Genomic DNA, 26,815 nt, shown 5'->3' with positions numbered 1-26,815 from the left:
AAGGTCAGTTTGTATCAATTCTGACGCAAATGAGTATCTTTGAATATTTCATTTTTTAAAGAATCAATTACATCAAAATACTATTTTGACAACCGTTCCTGAGTTAATGATTGAATCCTTGTACTGAATATAGAAGTCCAAATGTCCCCATTACCCTGGATACTATGAGAGCTAACACAAGGAGAAGAAACAAACTGTATTGATTGCTGATAAGAAATATATTTCTTTTATTTTTCTTTTTTCCAACGGCTTCAGTTCACCATAAACTATCCTGGTGCCGCACATCGGTTTCCTCAAAATTAGGCTATATATTAACATGAAGATAATCCAGGTTTAATTGTTAATTGATTTATGGTCAATAATGTCCGCATCTCGAGAAACATATTCAATCCCTCACCCCTTTTAATATGTAGATCAGATCAGCCTTAAACATGACACATCTTTTTCTATGATCTCCGTAGGTTGATATTTTATTTTAAGCCTTCATTTGTTGGGATCTTCTTCATTTGTTTTCTGTGGAAATTTGAACTAATCGTGACTGATCAACCAGGCACGAAAAGAGACGGACAAACGGATATAGAAGGAAAAAGGCGAGAGGCTGAAAATGTTAACTGAAACCTGCAGGAGACGGTGAGGTCTTTAGGTTGATGGTGGCTGTGTAACTCTGAGAGAGAGAGAGAGAGAGGCTTTGTAAACATGAGGTCGCTGTGGTTTGGAATGGCAGGACACACACAAACTCTTCACAAACACACGAGAACCCCGCAGAGCACCCACACTCAGTTTATAAACTCCCTCAAACATGTAAACCAGCGCTGAGGATCTGCATTCCCAACGCTATGAGTCAGGCAACATTTAGCTGGTGCATAAAATGTATTTGTTTTGGAAGGATGATCTGGACAGCAGTAAAAATGTTGATGTTACACCTCTTAAAGGCTGTACCATGAAGATGAGAGAAACACACATGAAGAAAGGTGATGATAAACCACATGTTAAGAAGAAGTTTGTGTGGGTGGTGCAGGGAGACAGTGGTGAGGTGTGTGGTAGAATAGCAGATGGGTTTAACGTGGGGGTGGGATTACATGAGTGTTCAGCTCTGAGAAAGGACAAAAAGCTCACATTTTGAGAATGCTGCTGTAATCAAACACTTGACACCAAAATGCTTTTATTGCATATTGCTGACTGTTTCATAATGGGAGTATTGTTTGCAACACTCAGGAAGTACAGCCGGTCGCCGGGCGCAAGGTCCTCCAACTTCCCCAGTCCTTGAACCTCAGGCTGACATCTGAAGACCATTGTCCATTCAGCTTAGAAAATTCCATTTTCACATCTTTCAAGGCAGTTTTGTTGTTGTAAGAGGATCATTTGGGAACCCGTGAAAGTACACGATCAAAGGTAAACCTTCATGCAGCACGCTGCAGACAGGAGAGAGAACTCACACGATCAGGAAGCCTGTGTGTAAATCCAGGATATACTGAGCTGCCAGACGCAGATTAGAGGATTAAACTGCTCATGGTGCTGCCATGCACTGCAGCAGGAAGCTGACTGATGGGGCTTCAAGGTAAAGGCAAACCTCGTTACGAGAAAATTAAATGGCGCATTCAGCATGAACACCATGTAAACATCCATACTGTAGCAGCTCCTAGACTTGTTATGGTGCAAGGTTTCAGGATTGAAGGTAACGAGCCTTTAGATGTTTCATTTAAAAGAAAGCTGAGCAGTCCTAAATTTCTTAAACTCATAAATGAGTAAATTGTTAACAGAATCGGGCGTAGGCATAAATCAGGTAATAATTCCTTGATAAATTCAAGGCAAACCTTTTTCAGTACAGTGGAGGAAGTACAGTGAGGAAAATAAGTATTTGAACACCCTGCGACTTTGCAAGTTCTTTGCAAGTTCTCCAAACATTTCAGAGCCCTCCAAGGAAAATTTACTGGAAGGAATAGTACCACACATAAACATACCAGATGTACAAATACCTGTGTAAATATTTTAAATAAAGGCAAAGCTGCTGTGGAGAATCCTTCTTTAATCCAAATCAATAAAAAAGTAATCTGGATTAATCTACAGACATGGTTGGAAACATGTTCTTCTCACCTGGTCTAAACAGTGATTGTTTTAGCATCCATTACCTGTTCTGTCTGAACGTTCTAACCCCCAATATTGGATTAATTAAAACTGGGCTGTGGGAAACAGAAGTTGTGATCACAGATTTAGCAGATTTTTCCAGTTTTTCTTTACACATTCAGACTCAGTATTTATGCCAAGAGATCCATTTTTGGTGGGTTATTACAAATTCTGGGGATTAGTTTCTAATCCTTTGAAGTGGGCTGTTTTTAATGAGATTTCTTTAATGAAGCTCAGTTGTTTTAGTGAAGATGAAACTAATTGTTGGCCTTTAGAAAGGTCACCTCTCTCTGGTGGCCTTTAAAATAAATATACCTCCCCTTACATCTCACTTTTCCCTTTTCTGCTACCTTTCACCCTTTTCCTTCCCCTTATTAACCTCATGTGACTCTTATTTGTTTCTTTTCTGCTGCAGAACAGAGGTTTTCCTTTCAATCTGACATTGTTTCATCAGTTTTCTCTCCATTTCCTACTTTTAGTCTCTTTCTCTCAATTTTTAACAGATTAAAGAACCTCTGTGCCTCTTCATCTCCATTTTGGTTTACATAGCAACCATTTTCTTTCTAAGACGTGTGTGAATACAGTTAGTTTTGTTGAATATTAAATGCGTTTGATGCAGCAGATCGTGGCCTTCTGCTTTGTATCATTACTTCGAGGCAAACGTGTGCACAGTGACAGAGTGTTGTTTGGTTTGAGGACTGAAAACTCGGCTCTCCTGTCCTCTGAACCAGAAACATTCCCAAACAGATGGTCTCTGAGGCTCTGGAAGGAAGTCAGGGCCATCATCAACACATGCTTGGTCTCCTGAATGTCTGAAAGGTGGCTTCTTGTTGCCTTGCTGCCATATGTTACTGATATGAAATGTAGAAATCTGGTATTTAGTAGTTTTAAGGTGTCTGTTGTATCACATTTACGCCATTGTTCTTTTTTTTCTTGTGGAAGATGTTCATTTAAGGTTATCAGTATACACAGTTTTCAGATATTATTTATTTTCCTTCCACTTAACTATTATGCTCTCCTTTATGTTGCTGTATCACATAAAATCCCAATAAAATACAGTGAAGTTTATAATGATATGAGAAAATGTGATGACTCTGGGTTATTTCACCCCTTTTCCAGTTTGTACCCCAATGTTGTCCTCATACATTTCCATTTCATCCCAGCCCACAAACTATGTTTTTAACTTTTGGATTTCGGTTTATTTTTTTTGTTAGTTAAGTATCTCACGCCGGTGTTAATACACAAAGTTATAAACTGGCTCCTCTCGATGTGGAGGAGCAGTGGCTCTACCCTCCCGGATGGCCGAGCTCCTCACCCTATCTCTAAGGGAGTGCCCGGCCACCCTACGCAGGAAGCTCATTTCAGCCACTTGTATCTGGGATCTCGTTCTTTCATTCATGACCCAAAGTTCATGCCCATAGGTGAGGATAGGAACGTAGATTAACCGGTAAATTGAGATTTTGCTTCGCTTTTCGGCTCAGCTCTCTCTTCACCACAACGGACCGGCACAGCGTCCCCATTACTGCGGCAGCCGCACCGATCCGTCTGCCGATCTCTCGCTCCATTCTCCCCTCACTCGTGAACAAGACTGCAAGATACTTGAACTCCTCCACTTGAGACAGGAACCCTTTTCCGGTCGAGAACCATGGCCTTGGACTTGGAGGAGCTGATCTTCATCCCAGACGCTTCACACTCTGCTGCGAACCGCCCCAGTGCATGCTGTAGGTCTTGGCTAGAGGGGGTCAGCAGGAGCATGTCATCTACAAAAAGAAGAGATGAAATCCACCCACCACCCCGGTCTGCCAGTCCAGAGGCACTGTCCCTGACAGCCACACAATGTTGAGGTGTCGTGTCGACCATGACAGCCCCACAACATCCAGAGACTTGAGGTACTCGGGGCGGATCTCATCCACCCCTGAAGCCCTGCCACAGTGGAGCTATTTAACCACCTCGGTTCCTCATGGTTCCCCCTGCAGTTGGGGGGCCCCGGGAGACGGCCTCGCGTCTCTTGTTCGGGTTTTCTGGTCCGGGTCTCGCGTGGGGCAACCCGGCCACTAGGTGCTGTCCGACGAGTCCCGACCCCAGGCCTGGCTGCAGGATGGGTCCTCGGCTCCGCCGTACCGGGCGACGTCACGTGCCTCAGTTTTATGGTCCTCATGAAGGTGTCTTCAAGACACCTTCGAGTCTGGTATTAAACCACCAAAAAAAAAAAAAAAGTTATGAATGGTGAATGGAAGAAATGACCATCATCTGGGGTTAACACCTAATATTTTATGACTGGCATCACAAAGTTTAGTCATCAGGAGTCTGATTTTGTGGGTCCAACCAGGATGGTTGGCATAATCGATCAGTTTATTCCCAGAAATGTACAAACCTTCACTTCCATGCTTACGTTTACCTCCCTGATATCTGATTAATTGCATTATAAAGTTTCTATTACAGAGCCCCTGGAACCATTGATTTGTATTATTATTTCATAGTAACTCATAGAAGATGGAAAATAATTTTTTTTAATGCATAACTTGTTTTCTTACCCTCAAATGTTCTTTCTGTGAACTTCCTTTTCTTCTAGTGTAGATTTCTGGCCAAATCATCCAGCCCTTCTTGGTATTTTGTGTCTGCAACTGTTCAAGTTCTTCAAGTTTTCCTAAACTGCGTTAGCTTTAGCGCTGCTTGACATGAGGAAAATATTTAATTGCGATTCTATGGCTGAAAATGGCAATAATGATATTGATTATGATTGGGCCACATTTTCTGGACCCATTTTTCTTTATTTGCCATTAGACTGTACCCCCACCTCTCTGATATACAACCAGTGTGGGGATAAGGGGCAGTTGAAGCCCATCGAGTAAACTAAATATATGCCTTACACTTGAATTATAATACCCCACTAAACATTGCATCCAAGCAGTCCTGTGTGGTTACGATATCACACACACTGGTATTGCAGTTGTAGTTGTAATTTGATACGTTGTCCAGCCTTAATTTTCTTGCACTAGAAATCATTCGGGTCTGTTTTCTACATTTTCTGTCAGACAGGAAACACCGAGTGAAAACACTGTGGATGTGTCCTGTTGTTCTGCTGCTGTAGCTTTGGCCTTTGGGGATGAAGTCCTTCTGGGCATTCAGATTGGTGCCAGGCCCAAAAAAGAAAAAGACATCGGCTGCTTCATCCACTACGCGAGGAGGGTTATGGCTCGTCTGGCTTTGTTTGTAAAATCAACACTATATATTATTATATTATATGTTTTTATTATATAATTATCTGGTAAGGTTTAGCTATAGTTAGCATTAGTTTGTGCATAAGAAATTGATTTGCTTCGGGATGCATGTCTCTGAAACTCTCGTTGACAAGCTCCTGCCGGGCTTTTCCTTCTGGTTTTGTTTCTGGCTCTTCCTGTGGCCCACATACAGACAGGTCCAATAACCCCCACAGGCTGCAGGGAGGGTCCGTATGTTCGGCCCTTCTGTTTCTGCTCATATTTTTGGGGCACCTGCAGAACAAAGAGGAAAATGAAGGAACAGACTGTCTGTAGTACCCAAGAAATGAATGAATGAATGAATGAATAAAGAAAATTGACTCACTGCTGCTGACTTTAAGCTTGTTTGAATGCCTGAAACATTCATCGTATGTTTTATCCAAAGAGATGCTGTTAAGGTCTCAGAAAAGCTTGGAAAACCCAAACACTGGCGGATAAACTACATCCATGTGCCGCCCTCCTCTCCTGTCAGGATTGTTTTAGCTTTTCGACTTGTCATCTTGAGTCTCCCCAGTCTAGACAAGTCAACAGAGGCCAACAGGGGTCACCGACTTGACATTTCCAACCCAGGAAACCCTACTGAAGTGTCTCACCCCCCACTCCTCATACCTCTTAATCTCAGTCTACTTTCAAGTCCTCTGTCCACAATTAAGACAATTATCTAAAGATGCTGCAGAAACCCTCCATATTAAATCAAGCAAAACACAAAAGTCAGGCTGGTTTACATCTGACAGGAGGAAAAAGACAAATAAGGATATAAATAGTAAAGAACAAGAGGATATGTTACACAATGAGCCTAGCGTGCTGAAGGATTGGCTCCTGGCCGATCTCGCCAGGGTATTTCCAAAGACTTGGTCTAGAAACCCAGTTAGTGCTGCTTATTGGACAGAACCCAGAGACGATACCTGCCTGAGAACAGCTGATCTCCAAGAACGCTACGGATTAAACCCGCCGTTACACAACCGGCAGCTCCATCCGATTGGATGACACGGTTCCGCAGTGGCCGGTGATTAAAAGCTGCAGAGGTAATTATTGTTTGAGTAATCTTTAAACCCAGTACGCTGGTTTCTTTTCCTCTTGAGTTGGTGCAGGTGGTATGAGAAGTGGGAGGCTACTGATCTTGGCTCAACTCTTCTTGATTGAGATGGAAAATATCTGAGATAATTCTCAGGATATATTGCTTTTCCAATTGTTTTATGAACCAAAAAAATTTTCAGAGTCCTTAGAGTTTTGATCTGGGTCAAATTTAAAACATTTCAGGCTGAAAACTGAATTTTTGCAACAATATTTGCTTTAAACTCTTCACTCTACGTTTCACTGCTCTTAAACATACAAGTGTAGGCTAACACAATGCCAGAGTGGAAAGACATCACCTTGAATAAAGTAAGCCTATTAATCTTAGTTTTAAGAACATTTCCAAACTATTTAAAGCCATTCATTCTAAGGAGAGAAAGATTTTTTATTATTGTTCATAATTAGACAACGTTTAAGACAGCTACCAAGAGTGTCCCAATAAATTCACCCCAATATCAAAGTGTCCAACACTCACAGAAACGACAAAAAGACCCAAAGAGTTCAATTTTATCCCCTTTAAATTAAATGTTAACATTCATGACTGAACAATAAAAGAAAGACGGGACCAGTATGGCTTGTATGCAAGGCTTGACTTGGCCTCTGCTTTGTAAAAAGGCCAGCGTAGATGTGTAGAGCTGACTGCTGAATGAACCTCTGGACAAATGGGACCAAAGTAGAGAGGGTTGGTCATGATTCACACCATCTTGTTTGAAAGACACAGCACAACAGCACAAACACCTCATTACGACTTACAAGCACGGTGGTGGAGGAATTATAATAAGGGCTTGTTTTGCAGCTTCTGCACCTGGACACCTTCAGTCATCGAGTCCAAATGAGTTCTTCTGTTAACCAAGTTATTCCAGAGACTTGGCCCAAACTGGGTCATCAATAGAGCGGTTATCCCAAACAAAGCAGCAAATCTACAAAAATTGGCAGGAAAGAAAAAAGTTAAGGTGATGGAATGGGCCTAGTCAAAGTCCACATATCAATTCTGAAATTCTGTTGTGGGACCTTCAGAAAGCTGTGCAGAAACCTGAACTGAAGCAACATTGGAAAGAAGCGCTGGACAAACTACCTCCATCATGATGTGAGAAACTGATGATAAAACGACTGCTGGGAGTTATTCCTGCTCAGAGTGTCTCTACAGGCCGCTGGATCATGGCTCCTCCGAGTCTCAGGAAAACTTTCATTTTCCCTTGACTCTGGTTAATACTTAACCTTTTCCAGTCTGGAGATTACTGTGCTGAGACCATGCTAATCTGTTGGTAAAGCAGAGGATTTGCCTTTATTTGATGGGCTTAATCAAAGCTTAAGAACAAACTTTTTGGCTTCACCCTCAAAACAAACTTCAACATTTTATCAAGGTTTTTCATTACATTTTTTTTAAAACCTCCCCAGGATCTCCATGATGACTTAAGTCAAAAACTTTAAAAGTTGATTCATTTGTTTGCCTTTTTTCCCTAAAGCTACTGGGCTAAATTAGAAAGGATATTTTTAGTTTTAAATTATTAAAGACCAACATTTTACTCAGGAGAGAAAAACACGTGTTGTTGTTTGACAACCTTTTCCTTCCCACATCCAGCCTTCGCTTTTACATGTTCTGCCTTCTGAAATGAAACATTCAGCTTTCAGTCTGTCTTTAAATTGCAACCCATGAGGATGTTGTGAGAAAATAACTTTGCAAACGGCTAACGGAGGAAATCAAGATGACGAGTAGAAGCAGCAAAAATAATGAGACAGTTTGGGGAGTAATTGACTTTGATAAAAGCGAAGCTTGAAGTGGAAAAGTGTGCAATAATTCAGGAGGCAACGTTATTGTCGGATGTGTGGCTGGGAAAATAATTCAAATGCAGATTACTCTGAAACGCATCGAAGGTTTCTTCTGGAGGTCTTCAGTCTCGACTCAGGCTTGTTTTATCTTTACATTTCAGTCACTTTTTCCTTCCAGTGGTGCTGACCGCTGCAGAATATTTGACACTGACGGGATTTCTAACTTAATAGTGATGACTGTTGGAGTCATGTGGCAAGTTCACTGATTGGTCTGAATTCTCATTGGATGCTCTGCTTCTATAAAATGTACTGTATGCATATTCCTTTCAACAAAGATTTTTCATTAAGTCTGGGCAAGAGCAGGCAACAAATGCAACAAAATACCCACTCCTCAAAATGGGAAAGACCAAAGAAGACCTTATTCAAGTAACACAGATGTGTTCATCTTTCCAAATTAGAAAAACTAGTTTAAAGTAGTTCATATCTGCACCCAGTTTAACATTGCCATCATGAACAATGAGGAGGATGAAAATAGACGTAAAGAATCTCCACAGCTAGCTATCTATGTACCCACTAACTGTTGGGTTGACATACCAGTAGGAAGCATTTCCCTCCTACCTTCACAAACATAAACATGGAGTTTTCTAAGCTCTCCGGGGGTCTTTAACTGCAACCACTTACATTTGTCAGATTTAGCTAAGATTAATCTTTTCTGTAACACACTTTCCTGAAACATGGTCACTGATTAGTACAGTGGAGGATCTGTGGTGCTGTGGGCCTCCGTCTTTCCCAAATATTCCAGGAACCTTGTTTGAGTACATGGCAGCGAAAATAGTTTGAAATACAAGGAGATGAAGATTTGATGGCTGCTGCCAGGAAACTGAAACCAACCTTCTCTCATTCATCTGCTGTGGGGTGAGCTGAAGATAAGAGAGGCTTTTCATACTTCTTTACAACGGGTTCTTATAGTTAATCTATGATTCTGAAGGCCGGATCCGATCCTACTGATCTGAATGGTTTTATCTTGACTAAATAAGGTCGATGTGTGCTAGGATAAAAACGGAGCACATCAGGGGTTTTGGATCCAGGGTTCAAGAATTTTATCAATTAGGACAAATTATACTTTGTGAGGTGGGACTGAGAGAGGAAGCACCAGATGAGCTTGTTTTAGTGCAGAGATAAACTTAGAAGGTGTTTAAAGCAAAAACATGGTTAAAAAAAATCACGTAGAGTTACTGTTGTCATTTCCAGGATGAAAATAGAGCAACAGGTGGGTCTTTGAACATTTGTACTGAACTTACATGTCAGGTTCAGATTATCATCTTTTTACTCAAATTACTTGAGCCCCCAAAGGTCAAATCTTTGGTCAAGTAGGAAGCAAGTGGTACGCTACGCTCTGATTGGATCAGACATTCCTGTTTTTGATGGAGAGCAGAGGAAAGATTCAGGAGCATCTCTTCAAACTAACAGCGCTGCTTTTATTGATGATTATAACACGGAGCGGTAAGTGCATTAAAAAGAACAACATTTACAGTGAAAAATTGAATCGCCTCCTGAGCTGCTGCCCTTTTAAATAATGTTGTTTTCAGCTGTTTTTCTCCACTGAACTGAAACATTTTTTTTTCATGTGTGATTGTTGTGCTGGTTGGATGCATCGCTCGTCGTTGGTTCGCCTCTGGCTTTGGAAGGTAAAATTCGGTCAGGCTGTGGCTTTATTATTATTTTCCTCATAAAAAGTCTGAGCGTACTGGAAGAAATCTGAAGTGTGTTTTCTGTGTTTCTGCTGCTGTTAAAGTTTTTTTTTGTCTTTTATTTTCTGGAAGAGCTACAAGGACAAACCCACAGATGCTCACTTTGCTTTAGATACATTTCACTCAGTTTGCTGCCTGTACATTCAGATTGCTTTTGATTTTCTTTGTGAAAATAACTGAGATGAAAATAGGATAATATGTCATCAACAGGCATTTTTATTAAAGATTTCCATGATGGATGGATGATTCCATGTGTGATTCTCTAGATCTCATTTGCAAAATGTAGTTTTTGATTTTCTTTCTTTATTTTAACATCATTCTGCCCACAAAAAAGAAAGAAAATATATACAAAGATCATGTTTAATTGTAAAGCTCCAATGTCCTGAACATTTCTATGCCTTTTGTAATAATCTTAACTATTTATTGATCACAAAACAGATATAAGCAAGGATTAGTGCAAGCTATATGGTTTGGATTCACATCTGAGCTCATATTGGAAAACAAGTCTCTCTAGTTTATTAAAAACTAATTTTAAAATCTACTTCATTGCACTTTTATGTCCAAATCAGCCAGTTTTCCTTCGATCAGCTCAACTGGTGGGTTTCAGGTAAAATAATATACTTTGATGCATGAATTGGTATAATCCAGTTTCATTTAAAATTACTACCTCAGTGGTTAGAATAAAACAGTGGGAATAATCTTAGTGACTTAGTGACTTTAGCTGCTACTCACCACCTATAATTAGTCTTCAGTCAGAGTTGACACAAGATATGGAAAATGTACTGTTTTGAATCGTCAGATTGATTAAATGCACCTCACACAGCACTTCTTTGTGTTGCTTGTTTTTCTGAGCCGACTTTGAATCTTCTGCAGTCACACTTTGTTCCCTGAACCCACTCATGCACATCTTATGACTGTCATGATCGTTCTGCAGCCCGCTGCGCTGCAAACCTATTCAACACCACGGCTTTTTAGACTGCAACTCCCATGTTCCACCCTGCTGAGGTCAGAGGTCGGCTGACTGTGGGAAAGATTACTGATTGTATGGGATGGAAATGGGTTTCTTTGCACAAAGGACAATTTTTACCAATCCTGTTGGAGTCCAGTCATGAGTCGTCTTCTACTTCTGACCAGAAAGTTCTTCTATTTTGTTCACGCTGGTCCTGGTTTCTAACCTCCAGGTTCTGATTCTAGTTCTTCTGCTGAAGGCCTGAGCGTACAGCTGCAACCTTCCCAATAAGAGCTGCAAAACTGTTAGAGTCACTATGAAAAAGTTGAGCAACGAGAGGTTGACAGAGGTTTGACAGTTAAAATTGTCTTGAAGGTCAGAACATTTGAATAATGGTCTGTAAGCTGATGCATCAGTGAGGACAATAGATGTTAAAACATCAAAGAAGTTGAAAACTGGTTTTAAACAAGTAGAGTGATGACAGTTAAATGACAAAAAATAAAAGTTTGAGGTTTAGGAAAGAGCTGTTGAAGCTCGGTTCCAGCGGTGAGCAGGGGTCTGGTTTCATCTTGAGGGAGAACTACAGATATGATGTTTGGGTTGATGGAGAAGTATCTGGAAGGTCAGAAAGTCCGACGCCACGGTTGGTCATTGGTGGGATTCATTGATCCAGGTTGACAGCTTCATGGTAATCTTTCCTTTTTTCCAGTTAACCCCAGAGGTTGGTTCTGTTTTCATTTTCTTCAGGTGAAGGAGGTGTGCAGTGCATTGTGGGAGATGTAGTCCATTGTTTCATGATCTTTTTTCTCGTCCTGGTTTTCCTTTTTCTTTCCTTCATAATTTGATAATTATAATATGCCGTCTTCCTCTTTTTCTGCTTTCTATGTCTATCGCCCCCTTACTTTATTTTTACTACTCCGTCCCTGTCGCATTTTGTCTTTTCGGTTCTCTTTTACCTTTCACGTCTCCTTCACTCTTTATTTCCATCTTTCTCCTCTATTTCTTTTTCCCTATCGTTCCCTCTCTTCTGTCACCATCTCCTTTTTTCTCTGTCATCTCTTCTTCTCTCCGTCGCTCTTTCAGGAATGCAGTCATGTGCTCGGGACTCTTCCCTCCAAACACAAACATTCTTTCTGTTTTAAACACACGCTCTCACACACACACACAGTCTTTGTCACCGTGATCAACACACACTCAATGAAAAATGAGCCTGGCTGAACTGGGGGGAGCACAGAATGAGCCATTAACGGTTAGATGCCTGTCAGTCAAGGCCCTGGACTCAGTTCGGTTTCAGTGCAGCAGTTTCTGAAGCTCACGTTCGTTTCACAGAAGTCTTAAAAGGAACGCTGTGTGGTCGGGCAGAGACGGACAGAGCCGCCGTTGTTCCCGATGGACAGAAGAAAGACTGTTATTATGTCCAAAGGGTTCAACAACACTTAACTCTCCTTACTCTGCTCCAATTTCTTGAGCAGCGAGTCATTTTTGGTCTGACAAAAACTATTTGTACCCATGGTTTGACTGGAAAAACTCAAACTGTCAGACTGTTGGGGCAGAAAGATCAACTAAAGCTGTCAGATTCAGGGAAACAGTGAAACACCTCAGGGTTATTGCAAGCAGCCGTGAGCAACAACCCACTTCAACAGGATGTTAAGTTCTAAGTTTTTTCATTAGTTTTAACCTGATTTTAGTGATGCACAGACAAATATCTCTGATTTTTAATCTGATCTGCGGTTTTGAAAGCTCAAAAATCACTTAATGCACCATCACTAACCTCTACCAGCATGCTTTCAACCCTCTTTGGTGTGGATGCTGTTACTGAGGGAAGAAGATTTAAAGTTTACGCTGTCAGAGTGGTGTTTCAAAAAGAAGTCAAATGGAGCACAGACATGTAAGGAACTATTTAAAGGAAACCGTTTTGTGTGAGTCAGTTCATTTAGGCTATAAGAGAGTGAGAGAGAGCCAGACTCTCTGCAAATAACGGAAAGGCTAAACGATGAACAGTAAAGCTGCTCTGTTTTATCATTTTGAGCTTTCAACCTCTGTTATGGATCCTGTTGGATTGATATAAGTTTGAAACCTTTTGGAAATCCTAAAATTAACCAAAGGTTCAATATTCTCCAGGAATACACACAGTTTTATTTTCTGGAGAATCCCTCTACAGACTTCCCAGCATGCAACAGGATGCTATAGAACAGGTCGGTTCAGTCATGATGTGGATCATATCTGAAGGAACAGTATCCTGGCTACAAATTAGCTCCAGGTTAGAGAGAAAACAAAACACTTAAACATTTGGGGAGACCTCGGATTAGAGCCTCTGCTCCCCTGTGGTCTTCTGATTGGGATGTCTTCCCCCCCCCCTTTGGATGTTTTCTGGGTATATCCCACTGGGAGGAGGCGTAGAGTAGACCCAGACCTTCTTGTAGTGACTATAAATCCTTTCTTGGGGATCCAGTCAGAAAGTTTTCTCGGAAGAATCTGGGTTTCCCTTCTAAATCTGTCACCTTCACACCTCTTCTTCAGATAGATGGGTAAAAATAAAAAAATAGGAGGATAAAAAGTTTATTTTTTGCCTTTTAAGAGAGCGATGCACACTTCTAGAATATTTTGAGTCAAGTAGGAGTAATATGTTTCTCAGAGACGTTGAGGAATTTAAGAAAATAGTAATAATTGTTTCCTGTTTGCTCAGTTACTGACTTAAGTAAAAAAAAAAACAGTATTTCCTTCACTTTAATGATTTAGGGCCAGTTTTGGAGACCAGAACCACAACGGGATTTAATCCGTCTCCGTCTTCTGAGAAGTTCGTGTCGTTTTTCAATAACAATGAAAACAGAAGGTAAAGTGGAATAAATCGTGAACGTTTTTCCCGTGAATGACTGGGTCAGAAAAGAAAGATACTGTCCAAAATCTTTAAAAAAGGAAAAGATAATGCGAATCATACATGTCAGTCTGCAGTGCTAACTGCTGCCAGGAGCTTTTGTTAAACATTGCAAAGCCACCAGGTTGGTTTTATTGCAGGTTTGTGTTTGTAAATCAAACAGGAGCAACGGCAGCATGAACAGGTGCATTCAGTCGGTTCTTCAGCACACAGGGTCACTGTTGTTTTGTCCTGTTAGAAAACCAGCTCAGTTTAATGGCAAAAGAAGAAGATGGACATTTATTTATTTTAAAAAGGGGTGGAACTCATTGAAATTTCATGTACTTATAAAACTGAAATGTGCATAAAATGATACTGCTTTTAAACTTAATTTCTAACGCTCCAGTGGATCCAAAATAAACATTTCTGCTCAGTTTCAATCAAAATGTGTTATCCCCTCCCAACAGTGCAGCTTCTGCAAGACTTTAGCAGAACCCGAGTGATTTCTTTTTTTTTTTTTTACATCTATGTCTCTGTTGGTTTCTGTGCAACACTGAGACAAAGCATGTGTGTATCCAGATGAAAAACGGCTGGTTTGGTGTATTTTTGTTCTGTTTAGTTGGTGTGTAGCTGCAGAAGGAATGCTCTCTGTCTCTCTGATGACCAGTGACAGATGCCCAGCTTGAGGCGAGGCCAACATCTGTGTGTGTGTGTGTGTGTGTGTGTGTGTGTGTGTGTGTGTGTGTGTGTGTGTGTGTGTGTGTGTGTGAGTGTGAGTGTGAGTGTGAGTGTGCATGCCATTGGCTTCCAACAGGCAGTGGGGAAAAAGGCTCCTTTGTTTGTGTGTTTGTGTTTTATTACATGCCCACATAGAATTATGGGATACTGGGAGCAGCAGCAGAGTTAAAAAATAGAAGTGATGTAGCGGGCTGTGTGGGTGCTGGACATTTGTTTTAAATGAAGTTAGTGGAGTTGTAGCATTTGGCATTATCAGCAGTTGATTACAACTTAAATCAGTTTGGGTGTAAAGACAACTGGACCTTCTTTGAGGAACCTCATTGGTCCTTCTCTCTCTGTTTCAACCCTGTAACCTGGAAATAAGTGGGGCTGCATGATATTAGGAAAACATGACCAAAGTAGTCTTTGTCATTGTGTCTCCCCAAAACTAAAAACATGCAAATCAAAACATGATACCATAAAGTCTGCAGTAAAGCCCACTTTCACCCTGTGCCATCATGCTGACATAGCTTCTGTCTGTCAAGGTGAAGAAGGAGCTGAGCTGAAGGTCAAAATTGTCGATTTTCTGGTGCAGGTACGCTCCAGCCCTCACCAGTGGTGCTGAGATATGAATCAGGGCAGCTGGACTCAGGCTCATAGATTAAGTGAGAAACTTGTAGTAGAGCCGTTGCTCCTCGACATTGAAATAAGTCAGCTGAGATGATTTAAGAAACCAATCAAAGTTCCTCATGTTTGGCTCTCTTTGGAGAGGCACGTTCCACAGAGAAGGACCCCAGACAAGATCGAGAAATCACGGGAGGAACTATGTTTTCCTCCTGGGGTGGGAGCTCAGTGGCATTCATAGGCCAGATTGGCCCTGGTTCTTCCTTTAAGAGGTTGCTGTATCCAGAAAACCGGATCGGGAAGGTATATAGCGGGCAAGCTGATCAGATCCATAAACCATCTCAATTGACTAATTTCAGACAGGAGTAACATCCCTGCCTTGAGCTTCGTCCGAATGTCCAAAAGTCCACCACCATACTGAAGAAGCTCATTTCAGCTGCTTCTTTCAAGGATCTTGATATTTTATTTTAGATCTCACGACCAAAGATGAGTGTTGGGACTTAAATGAAGCAGTAAATCCAAGGCTTTGCTTTTTGGCTCTTTGGTTCTTTCTTTACCACAATACACTGAAGTAGTACAGCACAGGCCCCAATCCGTCAATCCATCCTACTGCTTCCATCCTGCTGTCACTCCTCAACAAGACAGCAAGATGCTTGAACTCTGGACCGACCCCTTAATCAATGGAAGTGATCAATTTTTTTCCGGTTAAGGATCATTGGCTCAGACTTTGAGGAACAGACTCTCAGCCTGATCACTTCACACTCAGCTGTAAGCTACAAACAGTACACGCTAAATGTCATGACCTCAAGGCACCAACACAACCACATCATCTATGAAAAGCAAAAATGAGGACCTGAGGTTCCCAAACCAGACATCCCTCTTCTCCATCACTATACTTTGAGATCCTGTCCACGAGGACGCTCTTCACCAGAGATCCGATCAATTTAGTGAAAAACCACAGAAGTACTTCATACTATCACAGGACGACCCTTAAAATACTACAAGGTTGTAAGCCTTCTCTTGATCCTCAAAATTCATGAGGGCATTGAAAACAATAATTTGCTACATTGTACTGTTTTGGTTGGTCTTACTTTGTTCATAGTGAGAAGTGTTATTCTATATCTCCATCAGCAGCTTTTCCAGTTGTTCCTAAGAAAATCCCACTGGTCACCGTCTATCCCTCTGGGTTTTGCTCTGCCGGGTCTATTTTCAGCCTTCCTCTTTTATTTCCGAGTTATCTCACTTCATCCCAGTCCAGCCCTTGAGAGTCTGGTTTCAGGCACCGACGTGGACGCCCTTTCAGCAGCTCTGGGGAAAACATCTCTGAATGCCTGAGTTCAGCAGCAGAGCTCCACGTTTATTAATGTGATGTAATTGTCGTCTCCGGTGCGGCGTATTTCTATCATCACCTATTCGAGCGGTCATGAATACAAATGTGGGACGAGATTGAAAGCACAGCTCATCTTTTATGACGGAAGGATTGATTGAGAGAGAAATTACAGCAAAAAAAAAAAAATCTCCATTTTCAGGTTTAATTTTCTTTGACTTCTAATTGAATTAGCTGCAGAATGTGATGATAAATCTGTCCTGGAGGCCGGAGACTTGGATTTGATCTAAACTAAATTGTGCCGTCTCTCCTGAAAAGTGAGAAGAACCTTTATGCAGGAGAAAGAAATATGACTTCTAACCATTTTCTAAAACAAGTAGTTTCACATCATTAAAATATGTAAAATAAAGTGGAAAAAAATCAGAAATCAATAAAATATATGAAATTTGATTATTATTCTTCGTACAGGAACAAATCTGGCTTTGTGGTGACTTTGCAGACTAAGTCTGCTTCTTAACTAAACAAACTGGAGGTCTTCAAATGTATGTCAACTTAACTTTTGCAGCTGAAAGTATTTATTTTGCCCACATCACACTGATAGAGACGGCAAAAGAAGCTTGATTCAAAGACAACAAACATGGCATCTAAAATGTAAAATACCATCATTATTTGAAAGGTTTTTCTTGATAAACTGGAATAAACTTGTCTCAAAGGACAGAAATTAGTTTTACTGCTTCTTCTAAACAAACTAGAATTGAAAACCAAAGGTCTTTAAATATATTTAACATTTAATTCATCTGGATGGAAATAATTGTTTATTTTGAACTCTTCAAGGTAAAATATTTTATTTTCCTAAAGTTAGACCCTCCAAAAAGAAGCAAAATGGAGAAAATGTTGAACTGGGTTTTATTTTAAGGTTGTATCTTTGTATAAAGTGACCAGTCATGATCAGCAGGAACAGTCAATGGTTTCCAGTTTGCTCCTGATCAGATCTACTAATGTTAGTTAGTTTCCCACACCAACATCCAGAAACATGTTTCCTCGCTGACTTGTGTGGACTGAAGCTGTTTGAGTGTTCGTGTAAAGTGAGAAGAAGTAAAACAGACGCCTTTCTGTGGGTCTTTCTGTTCTTGCGGCTAAATTAGCTAAACGACGGAGTATGAGATCACAAGGCCGGCAACAGTTGGTGGAGAATACAGTTTCCTTTGTGCTTCCAAGTGAGCAGGAGTCAGTATCTATGACGACCTCGCTAACTCACTGAAATGTAGATACACACACACACAGCTGGGGTTGTCCTTCATTTAGTGTTCAGGTTGCACATTTTATTTAGAGTAAAGCAACAAACATACATGTGTGGTAACATGTATGAGGGATGAATGCACACATTTCCGTATTCTCTACATTCATTTCTTACTGTAAATCATAATTAGCTCTATAAAGGCGAGGAAATGCCCCAATTTTCTACATATCGCTAGATTTTATCCTTAGTTAACCTTAACCATCACCAGTACATTCCCAATCCTTCCAAAATTTAATTCCCATCATAACTCTGAACCTGACCCTTACCCTAAAAAGGGCATTGGGACCTGGCTTTGGTTCCCATTAGGCCCATTGGTCTTCAGAAGGTTAGTAAATATACCAGAAAAGGTCCTAAATAGGTAACATAAATTACACACACACACACACACACATTGCTGTGGTTGGCATTCCAGTCGTAAGAGCAACAGCGTTGGCAGTCAGACCCTCAGCTGTGCCTGAAGGTCACAATGAACACACACACTCTGGGAAACACACACTTCCTGCTTAAAACAGGAAAACCCTCACACAGCTGAGTTCATTAATGTAACTGGAACGCTGTTTTGTGTATAATAGATGCCGTGTTTCGTGCATTCATTCAGGGGAGTCCTGATTAAAACCATGTGAAACAAACTATTGTGCATGTCTGTTCCCACGTGTTATTGAATGAAAGCAGGTATCTAACCCAAATATTTGTCTGATGGGGCCTTTATTATCCCGCCTGAAACTCAGCTCGGTTGGCTGGGTGCTTTATTTTAACGATGCAGGAACCACATCTAGAGGATCTCTGGTACATGTGTTCAACCTAAATTAGGTTTTGCTCAGCTACAACCCACCTTTGTCATGAGTTCATGCAGGCTTCATTTTCATTTAAAAGTTGCTGTATGACAAACAGGCAAGACTACATTGCAATCAATGGAAAGACTGATTAAAAAGGCTTTTAGAATAAAGTCTAATTTATATCACTGTGGAATTGTAGCTAATTTTCATTGTCTTTCTGCTGAAATGACTCATGAATAAAATCAGTTTAGCTACTATATAGCAGATGTAAAGCAACAAGTTTATAAGTATTTTATATTCAAGGTTGTGACCTGTTTAACGAGTGAGAAAAAGGGAAATCTGTTTGTTGTTTTTTTTTTTTTTTTTGCTTTAATTTGATAATAAAACTGAGCTGGAGACAAACATGTCAGTCAGGAGACGGATGTCTGTCCTTCTGTCCTTTAGTTGTCTTTGCGGGAAACATCATGGAAGCACATGTGGACAAATGGAAAATTACCACTTTGGTAAAATATGAAGAAAGTTAATCTGCGTGGCTGTAACTTCCTGCAGTCCGTTAAGTTTACTTTAACAAACACACTGCTGCTGTTCAGGAGAAAGACGTCTGGTGGTGAGACCACCTGTTGGACGTTTAACTCTTCACCCACACATTATATTTATAGGTGACTGCTCACACAAATGAACTTTAGTTTTTTACAAACTTTTCCATTTTGGCTTCTTGTTCCTTAAATAAATTACATGCTGGGAGTTCTGCTGTGGGTTTCTATAAGGTCAGATTTAGAAATTCCTGCAAATATGGAAACATTTTTAGGTGCCATAAAATTCCACATAACATCTTTTATTTAATCTGAGATATTTTAACCCAGGAGTCTTTAACTCCAGTCTTCTCGAGCTACTGTCCTGTAAAGTTTAGATGCATCCTTGCTCCATCACACCTGATTGAAATGGCCCATTTATCTCTTCAGCCTCAGGTTATGCAGAGGCCTGGTCCAGAGCCAATCATTTGGTTCAGGTGTGTTGGACCTGAGTTGTATCTAAAGGTTGCAGGACTGCAGCTCTCTAAGAATGGAGAACCCTGGTTTAACTGTTGTTGCTCATTAAGTGCGATTTGTTGACACACCATCACATGTTCAGGACAAACTAACTCCCTCCAGATGTGTGAGTAGCATCATTGTTTTTTTCAGACCTTGTCCTTTTCTCAGTATATTTTTAGAGATGTTTGAAGTATTCCCAAAACTTAAGTTTGTCCCAGATGCATTAAACTTGAATCTTGAAAAGAGTATTCAAAAAAGACAAAAGATAAAGATTGCTATAATAATTGGCATAATAAGTTTGAAAATGAATGTGCGCACGCTGCTGCATGCTACAACTTGCTGCCTGCAAATAAGAGACTGCTGTGGTTTTGTTTTTGGCTGTCTCCATAGCAACATTTATGAACCAATATGCCAGTGGTGCTAGCAGCTACCATCCTTCTGTCCAGATAAAAAGCACTGGTTCTGCTGTGAACTCTATACCCTGATGCCGTGATGCAGATCTGACGTATTTAAAGATGTGACAGGCGCAACTCCGCTCCCAGGTGCACTTTGATCTCCTAAATCTGAGGACAACGTCATTAATATGCTCTGAACATATTTATAAGATGTCTGTCTCAGCAGGAGTCACGGTGCATGATTCTAGAACATTTCAGACTATGCTGAAAACTGGAGGTCGGTTGTGTTCAGTCATGGCTGTGCTAAATCAGCTGTTGAGCCTGACACACTGAACGACTCCAGACCATCGATTTCAGATGACAAACATCTTGTCTGGGATAGAAGAAAAGTAGTAGTGGTTAAATAAACAATCTTATTTGGAATGACTTGGGTTAATTTGATGGTGATGCATTTCTTTTCAAGTTATGTGAGTTTGTTTCTGAAAGTGTCGCTAATTCGTGTTTATGAGCCTCACCTGCCGTTTCATAGCTGAGCTCTTTGGATGCTGACCTCTGAGACCCGACCCCTTATTTCACCTTTGACGCCACAAACACACTGTGTGCTGTTTTGTTTGGTTCTGCCAGAACACATTTACTCCCAAAATGCCAGTGGATGGGAAAGAAGTCGTTGGCTTGTATAATTTATGTACCGTCGTTGCTGATGTTGAACTTTATTGGAACATGTTTCTCTGGGAGTGTTGTTTTACCTTCAGCTTTCACCATGATGAAGTATTCAGGAGGAGATGACATGAAACATCGACTCGGATGGGTTTGGAAGTGTCATCAGCTTGTGATTTATGCATAATTTAGGCTTCCATCTGAACCAAAATAACTTTGAGCTGGAGAAGGCTTTCTTGTTGTGGGTCGACGTTTCAACTCGTATTTGTTTTGTTGGTCCAGAAAATAATTGAACTGTGGAAAATTGAGGATGGCTCCAGTTTAGTAGAAATATGCTTAAACCGAGGATGCTGTGGAAAGCCTGGTGTGGATGAAAAAGAAAGAAACAAGAACCTTTTACCCGGTTAAAGGTTTCAATTAAATGTAAAAGAAATGCAAATTTGACATTTTTTACCAACTGGTAAATGTGTAACATAGTTTGAATCTGATCAATGGAACAATCAGATGACCCCAGATTGTTCCTCTCACACACGATCTCCTCCGATTGAGTTTAGCTGAAGATGTTGAGGCTGTTAACCTACATAATATGGTTTGTTAGTCCTTGATTTAATTTGGCATTTAGGGGTGATTTTCCAATCACGGTTCCTGTTGAAGGCTGGATGAACGGGAGGCTTTATCCTCAGCAGTTGTGCTTTTGTTTTAGGATGTCTGTCTTAATCTTTTCTCTGTTTCGGAGTTAAGCCCTAATGCATTTTAAAAAGCTCCCTGACTGCTTATAACTCACTTGTTCTATGGAAAGGCTTTGCATATGTGCCAGATTAGTAAAACAAATGGAAGGATTTAAAGAACGTTCAGACAGATGTGAAAAATGTAAACGTCTCATCCAGATGATTCATTTTTTTCAAGTTGGCTTCTTTGGTTTTCATGCTTGTCTACGTTTTCTGTTACTTTATTTATTCCCTTCTAAAACAATGAAACATAGTCCAAAGAGTTTTAAATGTTATCGAGGTGGTACAAAGGATACACAGAATATCAATAATAAATAGATTTGCATTCTAAAAACTTCAAACACATTTAAAATCGAGATTACAGATTATGATCATAGAATATAAAGGTTACTTCATAAAACCAACACTTCAGTTTCATTGAACTCAAATTATGTTTCAGAAAACACAGATTAACTTCACAGAACTTGTGTGTTACTTTCCAGAACTTAAAGGTTACTTTCTAGATCATGCAGGTTACTTCATGGAATGTCAGGGATACTTTCGCAGTACTACTAGGTATCTTTCCTCATGTGGTACTTACAGGCTACGTTCTCCTAACTCACAGCTTACTTACCAAAACTTGTGTTATTTTCCGAGGCATACAGATTCCTTTCAAAAAGCCTTTCTAGATCTTGCAGGTATCTTTCTTGAGCTGAGGTTACGTTTAATTACCTGAAGCTCACTGGTTACTTTCTGGAGTTAAGTTACTTTCCAGAAGTCACAGGCTCATAAAACTTACATGTTACTTTCTTAAAACTTAAAGGTTACTGCAGAACTTGCATTTTACTTTCTAGAACATACAGTTTGATTTCCAGATCTTTCAGGTCACTTTCCAGAACTCACACATTGCTTTCATAAAATTTCCAATATACTTTTCAGGACATCTGTTACTTTCTGGAGCATGAAGTTCCTTTTTGGACCTTACAGTTTAATTTGAGCGTGTTAAGATTACTCTCACTGATTTTACAGGTTATTTTCCAGAGCATATACTGTAGGTCACCTTCATAAGGTGTGAAAGGTGTAGAAAATTACTTTCAACCTAAATGCTACTTTCACATAACTGACATTCATAGAACTTATATGTTACTTTCTGTGACATACAGGTTACTTTTGGGCACTTACCTTGAACATTTTTTTCAAGGACTTAAAACGAACCTTTCGCAGCTTATAGGTAAGGGACTTGTAAATTCTAGACAGTCATCCTGTTACCAGAAATCCCTTGAAAATTCATGAACAGTAACTTGTAAGTTCATGAAGACCCATGTAGGTTCTGGTTAAGTTGTGGTAAGGTCGCTGTAATTGTACAGAAGAAATCTGGATCTTCTGGAAAATAATAGAATTGTTCTGAAATTGTCTCATTCATGCCTTCTTGTTTTTGTTTTTCTAGCTATTCTTTGTGTCTTTAGATGAAAACAAACTTGACATTTTAAAATACGAGATTGCATAAATTGAGACATGCTGAGATCTTGAGTACCTAAAAGTTTAATTAAAGAATAACCTTTTTACTCTGAACAAGGTCTTTTACCTGATCTGCTTCCCCATATGCTAATCAATAAAGACATGGTGTATTCACAGCTTCACTTTTAATGCAAGTCTTCTGCTAAAATCTGCCCTTAGATAAATATTATATCATAATTTTCCACCTGAAGCAATAAAACCAAAGAGCATGATTGTATTATGTCATAACAAAGCAATCTCTTAAGGCAGATTGGCAGAAACACTTGAAAAAGGTCAAGAGCTTTTGCTTTCTACCAACAGGTCAATAACATCGTTAACCTGTTTACCAGGGCAAATAGACCAGTCACAGCTGCTGGTTGTCAAGGCAGGAGCTGAAAAATGAACTGAACTGAATAATACCCTTGTTAGATGCTTCACATGTTTTATGTTGTCGTGGAATTGCAAGCCAGAGACTCTCATGTGAGCAGCAGATTTTTGTGAGTAGAGCAGAAGCACTCAGAAGCTGCAGCTGCAGCACAAGGTGTGCAGTTAAACTAATAGTGCTGCAGCCTCTCTGCAATAACATCCAGGGTTAAGATCCTGGCTCAGTTTGCATTTTGCTTTTGTGGGTTTACTGCAGGGCTGCAGCCCAAAAACATGCCTGTTGGCCTAACTGGCCAGCCCAGACTGCCCTGCGATGTGAGGATACATGTGCATGGTGGTGGTTCTCCTGTGGCTGTGTTGGCCTGAGATGATCTGGCAGGCTGCCCAGAGTGCACACATCCTCTGATCCAGTGACTGCAGGGATAGACTCCAGCCTTACTGACAGTGTTTTGCTGTATTCACTGACAACACTGCTGTCCTGTTGTTTTTTCCCTTTTCTAACTGGCTTGACTTTGTCTTCAGGGCGAAAATGTGCTGTTGTTCTTAGCTGTCTGTAGAGAATATAAATCACATAGCTTCTACATGCAGAACTACAAAAACACATTAATGTTGGACCAAATTCCTGACACACCATTACAGCTGTTCTTGCCTCCTTTGCACCAGACACAGCACTCATCTTCACACTTACATAATTATCTTCATTATAAGCTAATGAGCTGGTGATTAACCTCCTCCAGCACTCTACCAGCTCTCCAATCATCCCCTTCTTCAGGCCTGTTCACCGACTGTGCTGCTCTGCCCTGCTCAGTTGATGCTGGAAATGTCACCGTGTGCAGGTAGAGATATTGTATAGACAACATGTTTAAGGCTGCACAGTATAACCAGATGTGACGTATCGGCATGAGGAGACCTGCTGCTCCGACTGAGTTGTAACGATTATTTTCCTAGGCTGACAGAAGCATTTAACCAAACACAGAGACGAGGATGGATGGAGTTAAAGAGAGAAACACGAAGGCGGCATAGATCTATCGGCACAGAAAAGCTTGACTGATATCTGCCTGTTTAAAACAGCTGCTCCCACAGTTTGACATCAGGGCCCTGCTTGTGTTTATGAAACACAGAGTGAGGGCTCTTTAGGTAAAATAAAAAGGACTGGTAACATCATGTGTTTCACCCACCTCAGAACTACATTTTGTTATAGTAAAAGCACTGCAGAGTGCTTTATAAAACCTACTTATAGTTGAGGAGTGGTTTTATGATAGTAACCGCTTTTCTATTGGAATCTACTATCATGTTTTCCTCCCTTTTATCCAGCATAATGTCCCAAATTCACCTTTTCATTCGACCTTTACGCTGGTTTCACAATAGAAGGTCCGTCACACTGGTAGTGTCAAAAATCAGTCCAACCTCAGTTTAGATCAGTCTGATCCAATCATCACCTTCAGACCCAATTAGATTTAGTGCAGTTCAGTTTAATTCTAACAAAATATTTTCAATTGAAACAAGTTAGTTCTTGGATAAGGCACTTGAACAGGGTTGCTCCACCCTGGTTTTACTCTCGGCCAAGATACCTGAACTACTCCACCCTGATCCAGGAGGTGCTGTGTCTGAGTTATGGGATGTCTCAGCCTCATAATGCAGAATGATGGAGAAAGGTTATTGATGAGATGTAGCAGTAATTTAAGAAATAAATGGCCGGTGCTGTTATCCCACTGCTGAAATGGTTAAAGTGATATGACTCCAGGAAGAAAAAACTGTGGTGACCTCACTATTTTCTCTCGTTTTCACTCCTTGTTTTCCTCCTGACTCTTCATATGTATCCCTCTGCTTCCTACATCCTGCCCTCCCTTCTTTCTCCACCTTCGTTCCATCTATCCTGCCTTGTTTTTCACCCTCCATCTTTCATCCTCCGCTACTTCCTCCCATCCGGTCTCCTCAGGTCAACGTGGGGTTGTCTCTGCTGCTGACTTTGCAGTATGAGTGCAGAGGTGATTCGGATCACATCGCTGCCGTAGTGACATTGCATTTTTCCATACGGGCCACATTTAGCCAGGAAAAAAATCTCTTTGACTCCTAACACTCAAAGTTTCACAGTTTGAGGTTTGATGCTTTGCTCAGTGGAACATTCAGCAGAGGAGGGCATTTTGTTGAGGGAGCTGCAGCTCTTCTTCTGGTCCAGCTGTAAGCCTCTGTGGGGAGTGTGGCTGTGAAAACACACTGAAGCTAAAATACTGCGGTATTAATAGAAGCGTGAGGGTGACTCTGTAATCCCACATGGCAACATCGGCTCCCCCAACACCTTAACCCTTTGTGGGTGCTGCTGAATATTTTATTACTGCATTTTCAGCTGATGTTAGTGAGTTTAAAATGTCCAGATTTTTCAACCAGATTTCTTGATTTGCATTAGATGTTACATTTTTACATTTTACTAAACCTTTAGACAGTGTCAGGGTTGACAACATGGAACATGGAGAGATTTGAGTCTTTTTTTCTGTTAGAGTGTATTATTTAGGCTGCAGGTGGCGCAGTGGGTAGCACTGATGCCTTGCAGCAAGAAGGTCCTGGGTTTGACGCCTGGCTGGGGGTCTTTCTGTGTGGAGTTTACATGTTCTCCCGGTGCATGCATGGGTTTTCTCCAGGTACTCCGGCTTCCTCCCACAGTCTAAAAACATGACTGTTGGGGTCTCTTTAAATTGCCCTGTGGTGTGAATGGTTGTTTGTCCTGTGTGTCTCTGTGTTGCCCTGCGATCGACTGGCGACCTGTCCATGGTGAACGCCGCCTCTCGCCCGTAGACCGCTGGAGAGAGGCACCAGCTCCCCTTGTAACCCTGTACGGAAGAAGCAGTTATAGAAAATGGATGGATGCATATTTTATTTATCTGTTTTTTGGTCGGGAGTGGTTTTCATCCAACCACTCCTGACGTCTGTGCTGGAAGAATATGTGAACATATGTGATAAACTTGGTTAAAAGAAATGTGAAGTTTGACTATTTGTTTAAAGAAAGCATAGCCGGCTTATTTTTGGTCAGGAGAATGTTTTCCACTTAATCAACCTTCTGAAGTCAACATGACGGCCTCCTCCACCGTCATATTGACAGTTTGACCAACAAGTGGAGTGCTGACAGACTAGTTTAGGTGATCGACTGCTCACACCACCTGTTCATGAAATAATGGCAGAGTCAGAGCCGCTCCTCAGCTGCCACGCTGAGCTTTGCACACGCTGCGGATGGATGGAACACAGCTCCTGATGTTTCTTTGGACTGACTCAGCTTGTAGCTGCAGGGTTCTGGAGATGGCTCGGGAAGCTGGCAGAGACCAGTCAAGGTGAACCATGTGACTCAGCAACTCTTCAGAGGGGACTTTCTGTTCTCCGAACAGCGTCAGGGAGTAAAGATCTGAGGAGAACATGAAAATCTGAGATATTTTTGTATCAGGATTGAGTTTAACTGCGCTGTTTTTGGCCTTCTGCAGCCTCGCTCGTCTCCCTCCACCCAACCATGTGCTCGCTGCAGAAAGCAACAGTTGTCAGATAAATTGTGGCCATTTATCTGTGTTTGGTGCATATCTGGGTGAATCTCTGCCGAACTGGAGGGACGGGAGGTTGGCTTCCTTGCAAACG

The 26,815-nt window shown here is 40.9% G+C and overlaps 1 protein-coding gene across 7 annotated transcripts in view; it reads left to right on the top strand.

The window, feature by feature from the left end:
- Nucleotides 1-26,815, top strand: part of LOC124869456 (disco-interacting protein 2 homolog C) — a 200,956-nt gene that overhangs the window by 25,548 nt on the left and 148,593 nt on the right. The window contains exon 1 of one of the 7 annotated variants that reach the window (XM_047367311.1): nt 19,532-19,681. The exons of the other annotated variants lie outside the window; for them this stretch is intronic. Within the exon in view, the coding sequence (XP_047223267.1) occupies nt 19,678-19,681 (4 nt within the window). The 5' untranslated portion in view covers nt 19,532-19,677. Of the gene's footprint in view, nt 1-19,531; nt 19,682-26,815 lie in introns of those variants that run through there. 7 annotated transcript variants of the gene reach the window in all.

The sequence above is a fragment of the Girardinichthys multiradiatus genome, chromosome 6 (assembly GCF_021462225.1).
Source record: "Girardinichthys multiradiatus isolate DD_20200921_A chromosome 6, DD_fGirMul_XY1, whole genome shotgun sequence".
NCBI classification, from domain to species: Eukaryota; Metazoa; Chordata; class Actinopteri; order Cyprinodontiformes; family Goodeidae; genus Girardinichthys; species Girardinichthys multiradiatus.
This window is presented reverse-complemented; position numbering and strand designations above follow the sequence as displayed.